The 19,141-nt window shown below is 42.8% G+C and overlaps 1 protein-coding gene across 1 annotated transcript in view; it reads left to right on the top strand.

Moving 5' to 3' along the window:
- The window catches only part of rassf3 (Ras association domain family member 3), a gene marked incomplete at its 5' end in the record, with an annotated part of 31,437 nt that extends 13,103 nt beyond the window's left edge, over window positions 1-18,334 (top strand). The window contains 5 exons of the mRNA XM_080022515.1: window positions 7,550-7,657; window positions 10,901-11,074; window positions 12,838-12,925; window positions 15,141-15,256; window positions 17,785-18,334. Coding sequence (XP_079878641.1) covers window positions 7,550-7,657; window positions 10,901-11,074; window positions 12,838-12,925; window positions 15,141-15,256; window positions 17,785-17,943 — 645 coding nt within the window. The 3' untranslated portion in view covers window positions 17,944-18,334. The remainder of the gene's footprint in view (window positions 1-7,549; window positions 7,658-10,900; window positions 11,075-12,837; window positions 12,926-15,140; window positions 15,257-17,784) is intronic.
- Between the last annotated feature and the right edge of the window lie 807 nt (window positions 18,335-19,141).

Raw genomic sequence — 19,141 nt, 5'->3', positions numbered from 1 at the left:
CTGTACACCACTCTGTTCTGCTTTGCTTTTGTTTACTCCAACTCGACTCTATTCCTGTCGGCTCTGATCCGCATCCAGGCCTCTTTTGGGGTTGCCTGTGCGCCGTTTACGGCAAGTGGACCATGGCCGACTGACTGGTCAGAGCCTCCTCGAGTTCCAAAGAACGCTTGTTTGTGATTATAGGTCCGGAGTCGCCCAATGGTGTGTGTGTGTGTGTGTGTCGCAGTCGGTACTGGTGCTTATGGCTTGGAAACTGCAGGCAAGCTCGCAATCAGCAGAAGCTAGCATAACTGACACTTGTAAAGTGTGTGTTTCTGTAAATAGTTGCCTCTACAGAAACCCGCTACGGGGCAGGCGGTCAAACTGATGCAGTGCAAGAATGTTCCTGCGCTGAATTCCCACTGGCCAACCCCACAACACGCCAAAACCTTACAATCCTGTGTGTATCATTTAAATTGAATGGGCAAGGGCCAGCTAACCACTGGAAGTTTGCGCAGGTGTAAAAGAATGCAGAGTTGCGGTCAGAACTGCGGTCACTAAATGGATTTGGACTAAAATCCAATGAAGAATACATGGTTTCCGTTTATCCATCAACAGGGAAACTCACTGTGCTGAGGCAAGGTGGCAGACTGATGGTGTAGGTCTCTCTGTCCATTGATCCATAGAAAAAAAATGTCCTCTCGAGGTGCGAGGGACAACAATGCTGGGAGGAAAAGGTGCGGCTGCTTAGAGAGAGAGAGAGAGAGAGAGAGAGAGAGAGAGAGAGAGAGAGAGAGAGAGAGAGAGAGAGAGAGAGAGAGAGAGAGAGAGAGAGAGAGAGAGAGAGAGAGAGAGAGAGAGAGAGAGAGAGAGAGAGAGAGAGAGAGAGAGAGAGAGAGAGAGAGAGAGAGACTTTATTTTCGGCAAGTCATGTCACAACAGCAGAAACTTGATTGTGAAGGAAACAATAAACAACAAAAATAAATAGAGAGAGAAATGGGGGGGGTAATAAGAAAGCGTTTATATGGGATCCAGGTTGCCTAAAGAGGGTTGGGCAACCTTGTGATACACTAGTTTCCAGTACATTATGTGAAAATATTTTGTTTAGTACAAATGAGATCTTAATGCATGTCTCAACCCTCATTGCATGTTTATTGTGAGCTCGCTGCAATATGTGACTTTTAGATTTCTTTGAATAAATTAAAGAGAACCCCAAAACTGTCATCATGGCACCATGTGGCCTTCAAACACCATATATTGCCCAGGTGGCAAGGACACCTTTCTGTTGTTTTAAACATACACATGATGGAGTTTTGTGTTTTGTCTGCCCCCATCCAAGCTGCTAAAAACGCACGAATGCACACACACACACACACACACACACACACACACACACACACACACACACACACACACACACACACACTCTGATGTCATCTGTTTACAATGGAAGCACACAGGGGCTAAACAAAGCTTGCAATGCTGCAGGTGGCCACGGTAAAAGGCTGCAAGTCTGTGGGTCCGTCTGCCTTTGTCTGCACTCCGTCTTTAATCTCTCTCTCTCTGTTCCAGTTGAGGATATACTGAGAGGAAACAGGCTTGTCTTTGAGGCAGACACTTCCCCACCTTCCCGTCTACTCCTCTACTGACACTTATTGTCCTTTTTCAGCTATTTCATGTTTCTCTACGGTGCCCCCTACTGAAATAAATGGATACTACTTTTACCACCATACCTCATTAGCAAATAAGCAATCACATTTCAAGCTCTTGTAAAAGCAGTGTTTGGTTAAAGACTCACTGTGAAAATAAAGAAAATAATCAACACTGAGGGGAAACTCAGTTTCAGTAGTTTCATTGATGTAAAATAGACAAGTAGCCTTGGAGAGAATCCCTTTAGCGTTTAGCGCAGGGTGCCTTGGTGTTGATAATTAGCAAAATGTTTCATGACAGACCACATCTCCGCTTTGTCCTCTGAGAAATAATTTGTCGAAACGCAGGACGTGAAATTGTCTGGAAGTGTCTTTCAAACTCTTAAAGTGGAGAGCAAGGTTGTGTTGAATAATGCCGACACACTTTCACTGTCTTATCACCCGGCGCGCCCACCTTAGCAATGGTGGGGCCTTCAACGGGACGATGACCTCATTGTCTTGACCCGCTGGGTTCTGGTCTGCCTCCCTTCTCCTGTTTATGTTTGGATTTGGTCACGTGCAATCTCCTGTCCTGCCATACACCCCCCCCCCCCACACACACACACACACAAACCTTCACTCCTGTCCACCCACACAACATCCGACAAAAGTTCTCTACTTCTACTCGTGCTTCTTATTTCTAGAGAAGGTTTTGCTGCTGTAACTGGAATGTACAGTTGGTTTGACTGAAATACACCGATTCTAAGTGTCTGAAATGACTTAATTCAATGTTACACCCAGCTACCTGAAGATACACCTGCATATATAGTTTGTGGGTCTCACTAAAACCGGGTGACATATATATCAAGACTTCAATATTGATAGTGCGGTGATATTTTCATGGTTTACTTTTGGTATCTCATAAAATGTAATCTACTGTATATTTAAGAGTGTGCGAGCTGGGTTTATAGCTTTCACATAGTACATATTTGAGAAACCTCCAGTAGTAATGTGGATATAATGACCAATGCAGATGGAGAGGCAAATAAAGTTAGTCATTGTACCACTGTATTTTAGTTATCCAGAATGTCTCATACCATAATATTGATATTATATTGTTATATCTCCTAGCTTCTAGCTAGTTTCTCACTCATTTGTGTTGATGCAATATACAGCACACATAATTTCCCTCCATTCAATTATTCCCTGGAGTGGAGAGGATGGCCAGCTACCAACAAACTCCTTGCCAGTCATCTTACACAGACTGTTATTTGGCAAACTGCAAACTGTGTAAATTGTAGTGGGAACAGGTGTTGGTAAAGCAAACTGATCCACTTGGATCAATCATCAGCTTCTCATCTGCAGCGGAGCAAGTCACTTCATCCAACAGGTCATGTACAATCACACATGGATATACACTCACAGCGATGCAAGAGACACAAACTAGTGTTAAGGAAGCTGTTTATTTTTTTTTTGGGGTGGTGGCACATACTTATTACAGTCTCAAATCAGACATTTCTGAAGTTGTGCCTGTTAACACTCTTATCTTTCTCTCTCTCTCTTTCCATGTCTCTCCACCCTCCTGTCGGAGGATTGTAGATAATCTCATTACCTGTCACTTCCCAGCCGCTGCCTGTGACTTACATGACCTGCAGACTGCTATTTACCGTTGATTCAATATGGGATGCCAGCTGGTTAACCAGCTAACACACACACACACACACACACACACACACACACACACACACACACACACACACACACACACACACACACACACACACACACATACGGGAAGGCACTCTTAACACCATCCAGTAACTTTAGCAGAAGTGTGTGTGTGTGTGTGTGTGTGTGTGTGTGTGTGTGTTAGAGAGAGATTTGCTCTGGAGTTTTCTTCACGGACTAAAGACCATTTTTGCTTAAGGTCCCATTTATGTAACATACTATTAAAGTTAAAATAGGTCTCTAAGGTGACCAAGACATGTCTTTGGAGTTTTCTTGCTGAAAATACCACCCAGATTATGCATTCTAGCCGTTTGAACATGCCTCTAAACCCCTCCTGTTCCTGACGGTCTGTTTCTGTTTGTGTCACTTTAAATCTAAATGAGCTGCTGCTTCCCACTCATCACTCCGGAACTGTTCATGACTTGGGTTGTGGGCTCTCTATAGCACACCGTTACGCACGGGGCTTTTTTGTTTTATTAAATTAGGAAACAGAGGGGAAAAAAATATATATTTATATTTTTTTAATTTAGTTTATATATATATATATATATATATATATATATATATATATATATATATATAAAATTTAACATTCAAATGGTTTTGTTTGGAGAAACATGCAGCCAATCGCAGTGCGGAGACCGCTCTGATTGCGCAGCCATTTTGAAAGGTTAAAAATACGGGAGATTTTCGGGAAAATATTTAAGCGAGAGAGAAGGGTAAAATATGGAAAAATCTCCGAAAAACAGGATGTTGACAGTTATACCTCAGCTAGCGTTGGCTAGTGCTAAACGGCAAAAGAAAGACTTACCGCAATTCTTTTTTTAAATACTTACATTTCCCTTCTCTGTAGTTTTGTTCATTGCGCTTTCTTTTAAAACATTTGTGCTGGTCTGTGCTGCCAACAATAATGCTAGCGGGTCCGGCGGTATTTCTCAAGCTGTGGGTGGAGTTACTGGGGGGCGGATCTAATTCCAATGAGCCCCCGCTTCACGTATGAAGGGGAGGCAAATCTGAACGGCTTGTTGAATCACATGTTTTCTGAAATAGGAAGCCCACAAAATAATGACCGGGTTGTGTATTTCACAGTTTGTGTGTTAGTAGGCCCTTCAGTGACCTAAATGTATGTGCACAAGCACTGAAAAAGTGAGTATTTCATAATTTGTCCTCTTTAATCCCGATGACTCAGTGTCGGTCTCTGTTGCACAAGACAACTCAGACTTACGTAGTCCTTTGGGCTTTTAGAGAAGCGGTTTAAAAATAATACACCTTTGTTAGAGCTGTGGTTGTACGTTCACTGTGGCGGATGCAGAAAACCCGCCTCCGCTGTCAGGAACACACAACACGCCTAGCTTTTCCATGGAAACCACACACACAATAATAAAAATTGCCAACACTGTTAAAAACCGGAGGGCTCGACAGAGGCTTGTAAAGCCTTTGTTTCAAAATGTTTTTTGTTTTTTTTGTTTTTTTCAAAGCCTGTTTTTTAAGACACACTCTAGAAATAAGGGCCAGAGGAGTAAAGGAATGAACTGGATATAAACTACAAAATACGCAACTTACGTTAATTTGTACCTGGTTATTCTGAGGATCCTGTGTAGATGCTGAGCATAGCAACGTGCCCAATGGTGGTCTGTTTTATGTTTATGTTAAAGCAAGCATTAGTAAAAATGTACAAGCAAGCACACCCACTCACTCACACAGACACACTAGCCAAGTATTCCTGCCCTGCCTTTAAGCTGTAAACTTGGCACAGTGGACAGAGGAGTGCATCTGTCTGAATATCTCTGTTAAAATACTTGTCTCAATGTGTGTGTGTGTGTGTGTGTGTGTGTGTGTGTGTGTGCGCGCGTGCACGTTGCGTTGGCACCTTGTCTCTCCCTCATTTGGTGTGTGTTTTCCATATAAGGTTGTGTATGTGCCTGCAAGTCTTCCCTGGACTCTGCACTCGTGTGTGTGTGTGTGTGTGTGTGTGTGTGTGTGTGTGTGTGTGTGTGTGTGTGTGTGTGTGTGTGTGTGTGTGTGTGTGTGTGTGTGTGTGTGTGTGTGTGTGTGTGTGTGTGTGTGTGTGTGTGTGTGGCTGTTATTTTAGTAAAACCAGGAAGGTCAGCTGAGCCATGCCCATGTAAGCACACACCACATTGTGGGATTTAAAACAGACATTTTGCTGAAACACACAGACACGCGCACACTTGGTGCACCCCATTCAGATCAGCCATAGTCCGCTTGGTTTGTCTTTTGTAAACCTTTCATCTTGTGTCTTTCATATCCCTCATCTTGCATCTACTTATACAACTTAACGACCCCCCCCCCCCCCCCCCATAGCAACTCAATAACAAATGTAGATGACAAACTTGTGATTTACAGGTATATTGTCTTTTATGGCTATTATGGCTTCAAAAGCTGCAGAATTGGTTTTTATGCTTTTATCTCTTTCCAAGCTGCTGTTGTCTCAGTTAATTCGTGTAGGGTTCTTAAGCTTTTAAGTTTCCTAGCAGGATGTCAACTTTTGAAATGACATAAAAGTGTGTGTGTGTGTGTGTGTGTGTGTGTGTGTGTGTGTGTGTGTGTGTGTGTGTGTGTGTGTGTGTGTGTGTGTGTGTGTGTGTGTGTGTGTGTGTGTGTGTGTGTGTGTGTGTGTGTGTGTGTGTGTGTGTGTGTGCATGTCTAGAGCTTTCACTATCAGCTGACCACTCTAAACCGCTCAACCCTTAGGTTATATTTACTCACAAACACGCATGCATCGATATGGACACAGAGAATGCTGACTGTTGTTTCTGTCCAATATAACCCCTAAACTACACTTGTGTTTAGAACACAAACACAGATAGACGCTGTGGCCATTTTGAAAAGTCATATGCTCCTCAGTCCTGCGAACTACGGCCAAAAATCGTCAAATGGAGGTCCATAGTTCTGTCGTAGGCCTGAAATTTCTTAGACGTTGTATACCACAATATGATATGTATGGGTTTGTTTTATTAAAATAGTTGTTACATATATATAGTGTATGTGTAATTAACTACAGGGGGATTCTTTAAAGTCCAAGTGAAATTGAAATGCACTTTTGTGGTTGGATTAGATGTGGATTTTGTTATTGACTAACGCATTGTGTGCTAATAACCCTTATTGGTGAAATATTAACCATTCAGATTAGGGATGCACCCATTTATTGGCCATACATCAGACGTTATTCGCCTTGGTGCCTGACATTCACCGATGGCAGTGGAGGATGTTTATCCAGTGTTTCCCACATGTAGGAGCTGACGGTCGTTTAGGTGGTAGTTGAAGCGGCTGGTTACTTGTGTATTTTGGGCTCTTCTTAGGAAATACTTCCACATGACTCTGGTATAAAAAAAAAGAACAACAAAAGTGTTTATTCCAAGTTGCACAGGTAACAAAATATGTCCAGAACAAAATGTTCTTTAACAAGAGTAAATCCAAAGATAAGTAATAATTCCTTAAATCACGCAACTACAACTATGTTGCTCCGCCTCGAAAACACGGCCATTAAAGTAGAACGATAACTCAAAGAGCTGCTCCAACGAGAGAAGAGTGGAGTGTGTTTTTAGCACAAGTGGCTAAAGCTACACCCTGCTAATGTGTACGTCAGGAAGTACGGAATGACAGGAATGACAAAAAGGGTCAAATCACAGCTTGGACTATGCAGGAGGACAAAAAGGGTAAAAGTGCAATGACGTTGTATTTGGAATAACAGAACCAAAAGGACAACAAAAGGCTTCCTCTATTGTAATCATTACCAGTATAGTTTTTAAACCGTGTCATCTATGTAAATATAATTTCTACGTATAATGTGAATGTAAACATTCCGCTTAAATGTATAATTAACACACGTCTATGGTACTTTGGCTCGTACACCACACATAGTTTTTACTTGGGTGGGCCGTCTTCACTTGGTCGTGTGACTAAGAGACCAACGTATTGCAGATCAGCGCACATGTCTGTCAGCCTGTAGAAACGCTGAGCCCAGGCCTGTCACCACGGGACCCAGGCTCCGTTAGAAAGTCATGTGACGGGCCCTCTGGCAGGGATGGGCGGGCTCGGAGAACCGTGAGGCGCCACGTCCAGTCCCGTCAGCCGAACCGATCGATGCTTCTTGCTTTGGCCTGTTTTTTTGGTTTTTTTAATTGCTCTGTTTACGCTTAAATCCCCCCTATTCTAACACTTCTAGCCTTCTCGGATTTTCTCTCCTTCAGGATGTGGAGAAGGAGAAAGAGCTGCGGACACAGCTCAGCAAGGAGGAGATCAGACAGAAGATTGAGCAGTACAACACCCTGACCACGGACCACCTCAAAATGACCCTGGTGAGCGGACAAACACACACACACACACACACACACACACACACACACACACATTCACACACAATGGTTGAATCTGATATGTACAAAGATCCGGATATTCAAGAATGTGATTTAATTTTCAGCTTTTTTGACACATAGTATCACATCGGATGTCTTCTAATTGAGAAAAATCGATCATAAGTCAATCATTGTGTTCAAATGGTCCAAGTCATTACTGTTCAACCCAAGTAGTAGTGCTGATCAAGGCTGGGTTGTAATTCATAATTCATAATTATGTGTTCTTGTTTATCATCCTTTAGTTGTATTTTGGATTCAATATTGTCATTCTGAGGTACACAAGTCTTAAATATTGGCCGTCTAGTGAAGATAATGAACCACATGGAATATTGATCATGAAGCAGATATTGGAATATATTATAGATTCAAGATTCAAGAGGTTTATTCGTCACATACATATACATACTTTCATACATATATGCAGTGAAATGTAATGCTGGTCTTTCGTTCTACGGAGAGAATCAGTGGTTATAAGAACTCTGTAGCTGAATTTAGCACAGACCACATTCCCTGCCTCAGGCCTGCTTCTCCGTCCACGTGCTATGAAGTCATTCCCTGCCATTGTTTGACCCCCATCCTCCGCCTTCCAAAACCATTTTCTTAGCATCAAGGAAACAAAGCCTTTCCTTTAAACTGAGTTCAAACCACATAACACAAGTATTGTGTAACAAGAAACATTTAAGAGGATCTTAATCCTACAGTTTTAGATGCTGGGCAGATGCAAGCCACTGTTATGGGGCCGCCCTTCATCTATTTGTGCCAAATATTCTCTTATTCACCACCTATCCAACTCACCTCGGCCTCGGCTACCTAAAATGAACCCACATTTAGATTCCAGTATGTGACTGGATGTGTAGGGTAGCAGCTGCAGACCACATGCATTTGTTTTGAACTTGGCTTAAGATCACTCAAATGTGCTCAAACGTCTCGGTTATTTCTGGAATTAATATGAATTTGTGCCCCCTGGTGGCTCTCGGTTGTAGACCTTACCTGGAGGGTACACGGTACAGTTGCTAAAATACCTTGATGTATTCTTTGATTGGAAAATCCTTCATCCAATGTCAGTTATTAGGCGACCTGAGTGGCTTTTTGAAGCTACAAAACATGTGATACATTTGAAATAAAGAGGACAGGCAATATGTTCCAATCTGGCTTTGAGACCCTTTGTAGACATTTCAGAGGAATCCAAACCTACTGTCTCAATATACAGTACTTAGGGTTTGGAGGTAGCTCGGTTTTGTCCAAATAACCATTGAGCAACCAGATTCAGGCAGCTCTGCTCAGAGCTCTTTGTCAGAACCTTCCAGTTGCAGACTACAGGTATCATCATGATGTCAAACTAACACACACACACCTATTTTTGTTCCTTATTTCATCTGCTACCCAGGGTTTCCGTTATCCGGTGATTCCCTTTTTTTTTTCCTGCAAAATCGTTTGAAGTCCGACGTATTTTTATACCTCCCAGTCATAATGTTCACTTTAAGCGCAATTTGAATTAGTGCTGGCCGATATGATGATAATGATAATTATCGCAATATTTATTTCCTTGATGTCGAAAACAATAGGCTTGATAATTTCGATAGTCCTCCACAGATTTGTTCATTTATAGACGCTTTAGGCAAGTGGCAACGAAAAGCCAATCAGTTTGAACGATCTAAGGCCGACATTTCACCTCTAGCCAATTAGGTTTGTCTATATAGAAAGATGCCCTGCCATGCCCAACGCTTGACATCATTTTTTGTTTGTTTGCAATTTTTTTTTTCAGTTTTATATTGTCTGAGAATATGTAGGGCTAAACCTGAAGGAAAGTCTTTGTTTACGTGTTGCCCCAACAAACTTAGGCTCACGTAATATTTATTTATTTTTAGAATACCGTTGTGCACGTGAGTCTATTGACGGGACTTATTTAATTTGGAATATATTGTTTAAGCAAAATAGCCTGCTTATCAGTTGTTTTTAAGCTCCATAAACACCGATAGTATTTGACCGGAATTTCTCCCATTTGCCTGGAACATTGAAATCTTCCAGGACACGTGGACTGGCACCATTTTTTTCTCACGGAAACTCTGCTGCTCCGGAGCTCTCTGCTCTCCTTCCATTGTGTCTCCTTATCACTTCATCTGCAGCGACACAAGTCACTCTTTGTCAGGGTTATTTATGTTTCAATCTGTGTGTGAGTCTGATTTAGTAAAACGTTGTGTTGTTTATTTGTGTATGTTAGCTTTTGACTTTTTGTTGCGTTCAATCCCTCTTGTCTGCTAATAACCCCCATGCATGCGCGCACACACACACACACACACACACACACACACACACACACACACACACACACACACACACACACACACACACACACACACACACACACACACACACACACACACACACACTCCGCCCCATTCCTCATGGAGTAATGAGATTAGACGATCTGCTTCAGTCTGAGGCCATCTGCCCCCCGCGGGGGAACATGGGAGTTCATTACAATGTAGTGACAATTGTTTAGCTTGCTAAGATCATTTTAATCAATTAGTCCTGCGGAGTTTGGACACTACTAACACAACGCACAGACACGTGAATGTTCCCACGGTGACCAGGTACTGGACTATATATATAAATATATATGCATATCTATAATCATGGTGGTGGTAAAATGGGTCTTGGGTCAGAGCTGTTTGCTTGTGGGCATGTTAGCTTATTGCACACATATAACAATAGTATCAAGAAATGGAAAATGGACAAGAAATACAGCGATACAAGAAAGATACAACATAATATGTTATTATTGTGTAAGTATGCTGACCCTTGAAAAGCCACATCTGTCTTGAATTCGAGTTTACCATTTAAAAGTCTTGAAAATATTAAATCGGCTTAAATTTATTTTTCTATGGTCAATGACAAAAAAAAAAATCCCATTTTGCTTTTCACAAGGGCATTGTCATGATTTAACGGTGGGCCTGTGTTTTCCACTTCATACAAGATCTTGAATTTGCTTCAAAGTGGCATCTAGAAGGTCTTGAGAAATCATACTTGATTTAATTGAACTCTTTTAAAAGACACCTTTATTATAATTTAATTGTATATCTTTATCTCTCTCTCTCTCTCTCTCTCTCTCTCTCTCTCTCTTTTTTCTCTGTCTCTCTCTCTCTCTTTTTCTCTGTCTCCCTCTCTCTTTCCCCCTCTCCCCAGAGCCCCAGTGGCGTGTACACAGGCTTCATCAAGGTGCAGATGGAGCTGCGGAGGCCCGTGACGGTGCGGGGGGGCCAGGCAGGGGCTGGAGGTGTGGCCGGGGAAGAGGCCTTCTACCTCCCGCGGGGGGCCACCAACACCCTGCACATCAGCTCCAACAACACGGTCAAGCAGGTGGGCGTACGCCACCGGGGCCCTCGCTGATGCCATGCAGTCACATATTTGCTGCTGGGGGTTTCCATTTAATCTCCAGGAATGAATAGTCATCGTATGGAATTTTAAAAATCCACTGCTGGGGTGGGTGCATGCCGCTACGATAGTGTAATCAGAGTCCAAGAACAACGTCATACATTCTTAGAGATAAGCCTGGATGACATCGCATAGTTTGTATCACTATAGACATTACTGTGGGATTTGTATTAATATTAGCTATTCACTTACTTTATTACACAGATCTGTGGAATACTCAATTGTTATTGGTCAATCGCAGCAAACAGGGGTCAGTTTTATTTTGAATAATGAAGGCTGTCAATGCTTCTCCCTGCCTGTGTTCACGTTCCTCACATCACGCCATCTACTTGCTCATGCTAACGCTAGCTCACGGCGACATCTTGAAGACTTGAAGAGAGGAATGTGGATATGTTACAAAATCATTTACAATCAATATGTCGATGTATTCTAGAATTGGAAGATATGTCAACATTTTCCTACTGCCCACGGTCAGCCCAGCAGTCGCTGATTGTCGATATATTCGCCATGGGGAAGGGGCGGTGGTCACGCGGGAAGCGGAGCAGATCAGATTGCGGGCGCCCTTATGCGCCTCTCCATGCACCACTGTCTCCCTCTCCTTCTGCATTTTTCCCCGTGTGTTCTCGACCCGGTGCATGGGTGCTCGGCCCTGAAAGCACAGCTTCGCCGCCATGCGCAGTGCATGCGGGTCCACTCGGGTGGAATAATGATTTGCAGCAAAGGCCATCATGGAAGAGCTCATTGCAATAAAGAATACAAAATCCCGTGTATGGGATTATTTTGGTTTTAATCCGGATGCAACCGGCAAGCCCAAGGACGTAAAATAATAAATTTGCAAATGCAGGCACTGGGTCAACAACACTAGGTTGAACACTGGGTCTTGCTGGCCTGAGATCTGAGGTTCGGTTAAAACAATCTCATAATTAGGCTTTTTTTTTTCTTTTCCTAAATCTCACAACAAAGGATAAAGAGTGGAGGAGTAAAATAAAAGGATCAAATCATGTGATTATTAGGGGGCAGGGAGCCATCCGGGTCTCTGCTCCCCGGATGAGGAGGCGGAAGAGCCGGAGCCAGCGGCTGCGGTTTCCCCTGGACGGTCCCCCCAGTCCTGGTAACAGGTGTGCCTGAGTGCGCTCAGCATTGCCGTGTTGTTCCTCCAATATCTGAACCGAACCAAAGGAAGAAAGAAATCGAGAGAGCCCGTTTCTCAGAATGAGGCGGCAGCGGGGTTTACGGTGATTTATATCTTCTTTTTGAGGATTTCTCCAGACGGGGAGAAAAGTGCCATACGCGACTAAAATGGCGACGTGGAATACCAGTTCCCATTCACGTACGCTTTGAATTGCGCTTTACGGGTCACTAAATTTGCTCAATTTAAAAACGCCCAAAAATACAACTGCCTATGGACTTCCGACTCCAAGGGCCAATCGCCGGTTGCTGGTATATTCATCCAATTGCCCAAGCCTGATGTATTCCCTTATTTCAAACATAGCCATGTAATAAGCAGGATTATCTACAGCCTGCCGGTCATTATCGCAAAATAACCCACTTCTGAATGATGCATACAAGACCCATCAGCTTTGTGTCAGATCTTGAGTTAATTTGCAATAATCAATAATAGTTATATTAGTTAACTAGAACTTCTTATTGACATGAATCTGAAACGTGTTTTACCCTGCTGTCTGTAGGTGATCGGAGCCCTGCTCAACAAGTTCACAGTAGCAGACAACCCGGCCAAGTACGCCCTGTACAAACGTTACCGCAGAGAGGAGCAGGGTAAGACGACTACTGTGCGAATTTGCTGCTCTGTGTGTGGGTGTGGTGTGTGTGTGTGGGTGCGTTCTCTGTGAGACAGCGAAAGCGACAGCACCGGAGACGACGTTTCTTGCCAGTCATGCCAAGCATGATATCACATTCCTGTGTGTGTGTGTGTGTGTGTGTGTGTGTGTGTGTGTGTGTGTGTGTGTGTGTGTGTGTGTGTGTGTGTGTGTGTGTGTGTGTGTGTGTGTGTGTGTGTGTGTGTGTGTGTGTGTGTGTGTGTGTGTGTTTCTGATCCCCCCGCTGCTAAATGCCATAGTGCTCTCCCAGTGTCAACACTTTGCCAGGAATACAGAACACACACACACACACACACACACACACACACACACTGAGCCAAGCAACAGCTGTTGCTGGGCTATGGCATTCAGCATCAACACCAATTATAAGAAAGAGGCTTATTGACCACAGAAGCCCCAATGAGTGAATCTTGCATTACTACTATTAGGCCATAATAATAAGCACAGTTCTACGTGTTTCTGACATTTTTAGTGGTTAACAGGACAGTGGTGTGCCATGGAAGATAAAAGGCTGGGAAACAGCAGGGCTCAAGTTTTTTTTGGGTGGGGGTTCGTATGGCTTTTCGTATGGTGTTGTTGTATTTGGGTCTTCTCTGAAGAGTGTTTTGAGGTTTGGCCTCGGCGGTATGTAAATAGTTTCAGCGTGTTTCAGTCGCAGTTTAATTCCTCTTCATTAGTGTACGACGGCTGTCTAGACACCATCTTTTATTAGGTACGATAGTACCCGCTTTCTCCCTTCGAATGCAAACATCACTGCACATGATCTGGCGGGACTCGGCTAGCTGGGCGATTATATGGATTTATATGGATACTGAAATTGACTTTGCAGGACTAGAAGTTATCTGGAATTATAGTTATCGTAAAACTGTTTATGTAAGATAGTCATTTATTTGTCGTTTGTGGGGCAAATTCAAGTATTGCAGCAGCTCAATGGAGAACATGAAGTACATAGTGAGAGGGTATACACTAAATTCACAATATAAACATTAAAAAATAAAAATCTATAATAAGTAATTACCTGCTCAACTAAGGAAAACGAGTTATAAAGTAATAAACAAGCCAAGAATAAACAGTGTCGGTATTTTCAATGAAATGCAAAAAATAATAGTATATAAAATATAAGATTAGCAATGTGTATGTATTAACAATGACCGCAGCAGGTTTATTAACAATTGTTATAATTGTTATTATATAGGCTATTTTATATTGTTATTGATAAAGCTTAAATGAATTGTTTTCCTGGCAGATAAAAATTGATAAATAAAAAGATCAGTCAAATGAATAGTGATAAATAAGGATCGTGTTCTAGGTTTATCCTGACCTGGTGCTCACTCTCACCATAGTAAATTAAATGTCCCAACAGATAGTAAATATTTTTCTGATTGGACTCCTTGCTCAGCCTCGTATGCTTGCAGTGAATTTGTTGCAATTTAATGTCGTTTACTCACCATGTAAACACCAGAGAATCTCACCACAGTGCTTCTTTAAAGGACGCAGAACCATATTTTGATCCAATCATCTGAATTTGACTGTTAGAGCCTCTATCGCCTTAGTTATCACGTCCACACTATTTATTATTAGGGTCATAGTAATATATGAGCAGTAAATAGTGATGATTTGGGGTAAATAAATTTCAAATTAAATTTTTCACATTCAGTTATATTCTATATGTGGACAATTAGTAGAGATACAGCTGAATCAATGACAGCGTATTATTAGAGTCAGTCTTTAATACATTTAATAAAATGTAATAAAGTCAAGCAAAAAATGAAATGTCATTTTTTTTACCCTGGATTCCAACTTTTTTTGAATCAATCAAACAATAATCAAATGTCTGTCTTTGGCTTTCACACACACACACACACACACACACACACACACACACACACACACACACACACACACTGCCTGCCTCTTTCTAGTTCTCTCTGTTCCTGGTTTACAATGGCTTGTTAGTGTTAGCCCCGCCCTGCCGCCTGGCACTCTGCCAGCTCCTTCAACCTCTGCTGCTTTAGATGCACACTAGCAGATCCACACAAACACATGTTGTTTATGCTTCATAAAGTATTATACCTACGAAGTGTGTGTTGTGTGTATGTGTATACGGCTCTGAGACAGACAGTAGTAATACTGGTGTCTTTGTGTTGTTCCAGTCTATGTGTGTAAGCTGGCAGAGGGAGAGCAGCCGCTGTTCCTGCGTCTGGTGGCGGGGCCCAACAGCGACACCCTCAGCTTCGTCCTGAGAGAACAGCAGACCGGCGAGGTTATGGTGAGTGTCTCATGTTAGCCAGTGACCTAGGTGCAATTTGTCCCGAATTTAAAACTAAGTTGAAAAATTCCTAAATCAGACACTGGGGAGAAGAGAGGAGGTTTTATGTTTTTTTTTTGTTTTTGTTTTTTTGTGAATTTCAACAAATTTCTGTTTACAGGGGTCACAGTTGTCTAAGAGTGCAACCGTGGCTCGTGCTTTTTACCTTTTTGTGTTACGAGTGACATTCTTAACCATGGCAGTCTGTAAAGAGATTAATTAAATATTTGGACTCTCTGTTTGTTTCATTCAGTTTGTGTAGAAGTGAGAAGCGTGGGTGTGCCATTAAAAAAATAAGGGAATTAGACAGTGGTAGAAACAAAATTGTGTTTTCCGGAAAGGGCCAATTGCAGTGCAGTTTACACTGTGGGTATAGTACAGTGACGAAAAGTTTCTTTTTTGGCTCTTTTTTGTAGATTTGACACCTTACGAGTGACTTAATTTTCACTTGTTCAATTTTCTTATTCCTCGTGCGTTCGATTCAGTCGGGATGAAAAGAGTCAGAGGAGTCCGTTTGGTTCTGAGTTGTGAATTGAACCGTCACAAGAACCATTTAATCAGAGTAGTCAAAAGGATGATTTATTTTAGTGGATCGGGAACGAGTCACTCGTAAATCGAATCTCAAAAAGAGGCCAAACCTTTTTTTTAAATTTTATTTCATATTTTGCCTTCACTTCCCTTTCAGTGAATTGTTAATTGAGTTTAGACCGTACGTAGTGGCATAAAAGCATTGGTGTGTGTGTGTGTGTGTGTGTGTGTGTGTGTGTGATTGTGTGTGTGTGTGTGTGTGTGTGTGTGTGTGTGTGTGTGTGTGTGTGTGTGTGTGTGTGTGTGTGTGTGTGTGTGTGTGTGTGTGTCAACTCACGGTTTTGAGTTACAGATCGGATCATTTTTCGGATCAGCAAAAGAACAAAAGGGAGACATATATAACTTTGCTTTCCATTATTCTGTAAAACACTTAAAGCAAGGAACTTTTGCCCACGGTCTTAAATAAAAACAATATTCAAGATGTCCAATGTTTAAACAAAATAAATAAATAAAATTAAGATATAGAAAATATTCAATACTCAATTGTTAAATTAAAGTGCAATATGAGGCACGTGTAGTGGGATTCATTCTGCATTCTGTATTGTGAATGGAGACACTAGGACGACCGGGTAGATGACGTGTATTTATTATCATCTGCTGGCATCTGTATTAGAAGAATATTGACACAATGATGAATATACAGGTCACTCATCTCGATGCTCTACTGCGCTCTCTCTCTCACAGTCCAGAGCAGAATGAAAAATTATTTGCGTGCGCAACACGCATGATACCTTCTTCCTTTAAACACAGAAGTGAATGGAAAAAAAATATGATTAGATCCGCCCCAAGTAACAGAATTTAATTCCAATAGGCCAACCAGTATCATGGTCAATTTCTCACATTTCTAACAAACCAAATTTCATGAAAATCGGTCCTAGAATGTAGCTAGTCACAGTTGATTTTATAGAGAAGTCTGCATCTCTCAATACACATTGTATTTGTTTACTAGCGGATTTTGACTGCTCCAATATGGCGGACACGCAGGCGCATAGCGGCGACATGCAGCTGGACCCTTTGGGCCAACTCAGTCACCACGTCGTAAAGTAGCAGCCACATAGTGCAACATACGGTAAACCAGCGTAAAACACAGCACGCATCTGTCTTGTCTATCTTCTTTTCACCACAACTCTGCAGCGATATTCAGGCAATTATTGCTTTAAAAAGTAAGCACAGCAGTAAAACCGTATTTCACTATGATGGTTACATTTTGCCATTAATTTGCGTTTCACATGCAAGCTGAACCGTGGGGGGGATCCGTAAGGATCAACTACATTCCATTACACCGCTCATCATTTTGATGGTACACGACTTGTGGAGAATGGCACCTCCTTCATTTTTTGCCTGGCAAATCTGATCTAAAAAAACAGAAACGATAAATTATAAATTTGCCGGTCAAAATGTCCGGTGATAATGCTCATACAAAACATAGCCGCTCAACCTTCCCGACACCAAGGATGAGACGGGCCAGTGGTGCGCCCGACACACGCACTTCGGCTGGCGCACGCCAGCCCTCACTTTCATAGCACCACAGGGTTTGTTTTATCCTCTGACTTGCGGGTGCGAGGCCAGGCACATCTGGTTCCTGCACCGGCGGCAGGGGTCGATCCCTGCGCCCTCTCTCCCCATGGCTCCGGGGGAGCCGTGGACTGAGTGCTCGCTGAAGCCCTGGGGTCTGTGCAAGGGGCTCTGTAACCTCGGAGTTCATTACATATCTGCATTTTTAACATAGACTGTTATTGAAACGTGACCGATAAGGTTCAACTTTGTCCGGTAAAATTAATTATTTTCGGACACAGGACCGAGTTTTACAACAGGTCGTAACGACAGGGCCGCCAAATACCAAAAGTTACATAGTGCTGCTTTAAAGGGTTAAAGTTGAAAAATGTCCCTCTCTCCTCCAGTGGGATGCGTTTTCCATCCCGGAGCTGCGCAACTTCCTGCGGATCCTGGAGAAGGAGGAGCAGGAGCAGCTGGACACCATCAACCGTCGCTACGACAGCTACCGCCAGAGACTGCAGGAGGCCCTGAGGGAGCGGCCCGCTCCCCCAAAAACCTTTTAAGACACCATAACCTACTGACTACTGACCCCTAGAGGGCCGGAGGACTGGCGGGGAGGGGGCAGCAGGGGTGCAAAGGGAAAGGACTTTCTCCAGAACCTTCCAGAGAAGTGAGAGTGGGAAATACAGAAATGGATGTAAGAGTGTGTGTGGGGTTGGAGGAGGAGTATTCAACCACACAGGTGAAGAGAGGAGGAACACAAGCGAATTGAGAGACGATGAGTAAACGGACAGACAGACTCTGGATCTCTCGGGCCCTTGTTTCTCTGCCCAAACCAAAGAATTCCCTCGCGAATATCATCGACGTGGCATATGGAGTTGTCCTTCCTGAATGACTCCCTCCATCTCTCTCCTCCTTCTCCCGGCTTTAATGAATCCCTCCCACCCCACCTCCGCCACCCCCCAACCACCACTCTGCTGTCTCGTAATTTATGCAATCCATTTTGTTTTCATTTTATTTTTTTTAATTCTTATTTTTTTTGCCTCTTGTGAACTTGTGAAAGATCTCCGCGAAGGCCACACGCGGCGCGGGATCGCACCACGTCTTTGCTTATTATTTAAATGTGTCGCTTGCGTCAGATGTGTACATATTTTCGTTAATTTATGTGGGTGAAGCTTTTTCGACATCTTTATTTTGTATTTCTATTTTTTTGTCTCGTTTTGTGTTCTTGAAATGGTCTTATTCTATTTTACTCTTAATGGAGGCGCGGGGACAATTGGAATGTGGACACGGCCGGGGCTGTCTGGACACGGAACATCAAAAAAAAAACTTAAAGAGCTGGAAGTAACTTACGGAGAAGAGAGTTGAGAAGACACAAGGCGGAGCAGACCGATTTGTACTGTAAAGTTTTGAGAGGGGACGACAACACCAAAAGACAGGATTCTATGGAAGGATTAGTGTTAGGGGTGTACATTGAAATAGGACAGGAATAGGAGAATAGAATAGAGAAGGCCTTCATCACGTTCTGTTGTGGTTGAAGAGGAGAGCGGTTTCTAGTGTAGAATAACAGGAATGGTTTTCGGTAGGTTGGTGGAGGGCGGCGGGGGGTGGGTCGTGACCTTCAAATCGAAAGATGTCCAGGTGGTTTGGACGGAGATGGGTTACAGTAGGTTGACAAACTGGGAGCAGAGAAGGAAGTCACGAGAGGAGCTTGACACAGGAGAGGTTTTGCTTTGGTCGCTCGCTCTTAGTAGACAGAAA

Source organism: Zeus faber (genome assembly GCF_960531495.2).
Source record: "Zeus faber genome assembly, chromosome: 21".
Taxonomy (NCBI): domain Eukaryota; kingdom Metazoa; phylum Chordata; class Actinopteri; order Zeiformes; family Zeidae; genus Zeus; species Zeus faber.
The sequence above is the reverse complement of the archived record's forward strand: the minus strand, read 5'-3'. Positions and strand labels throughout refer to the sequence as shown.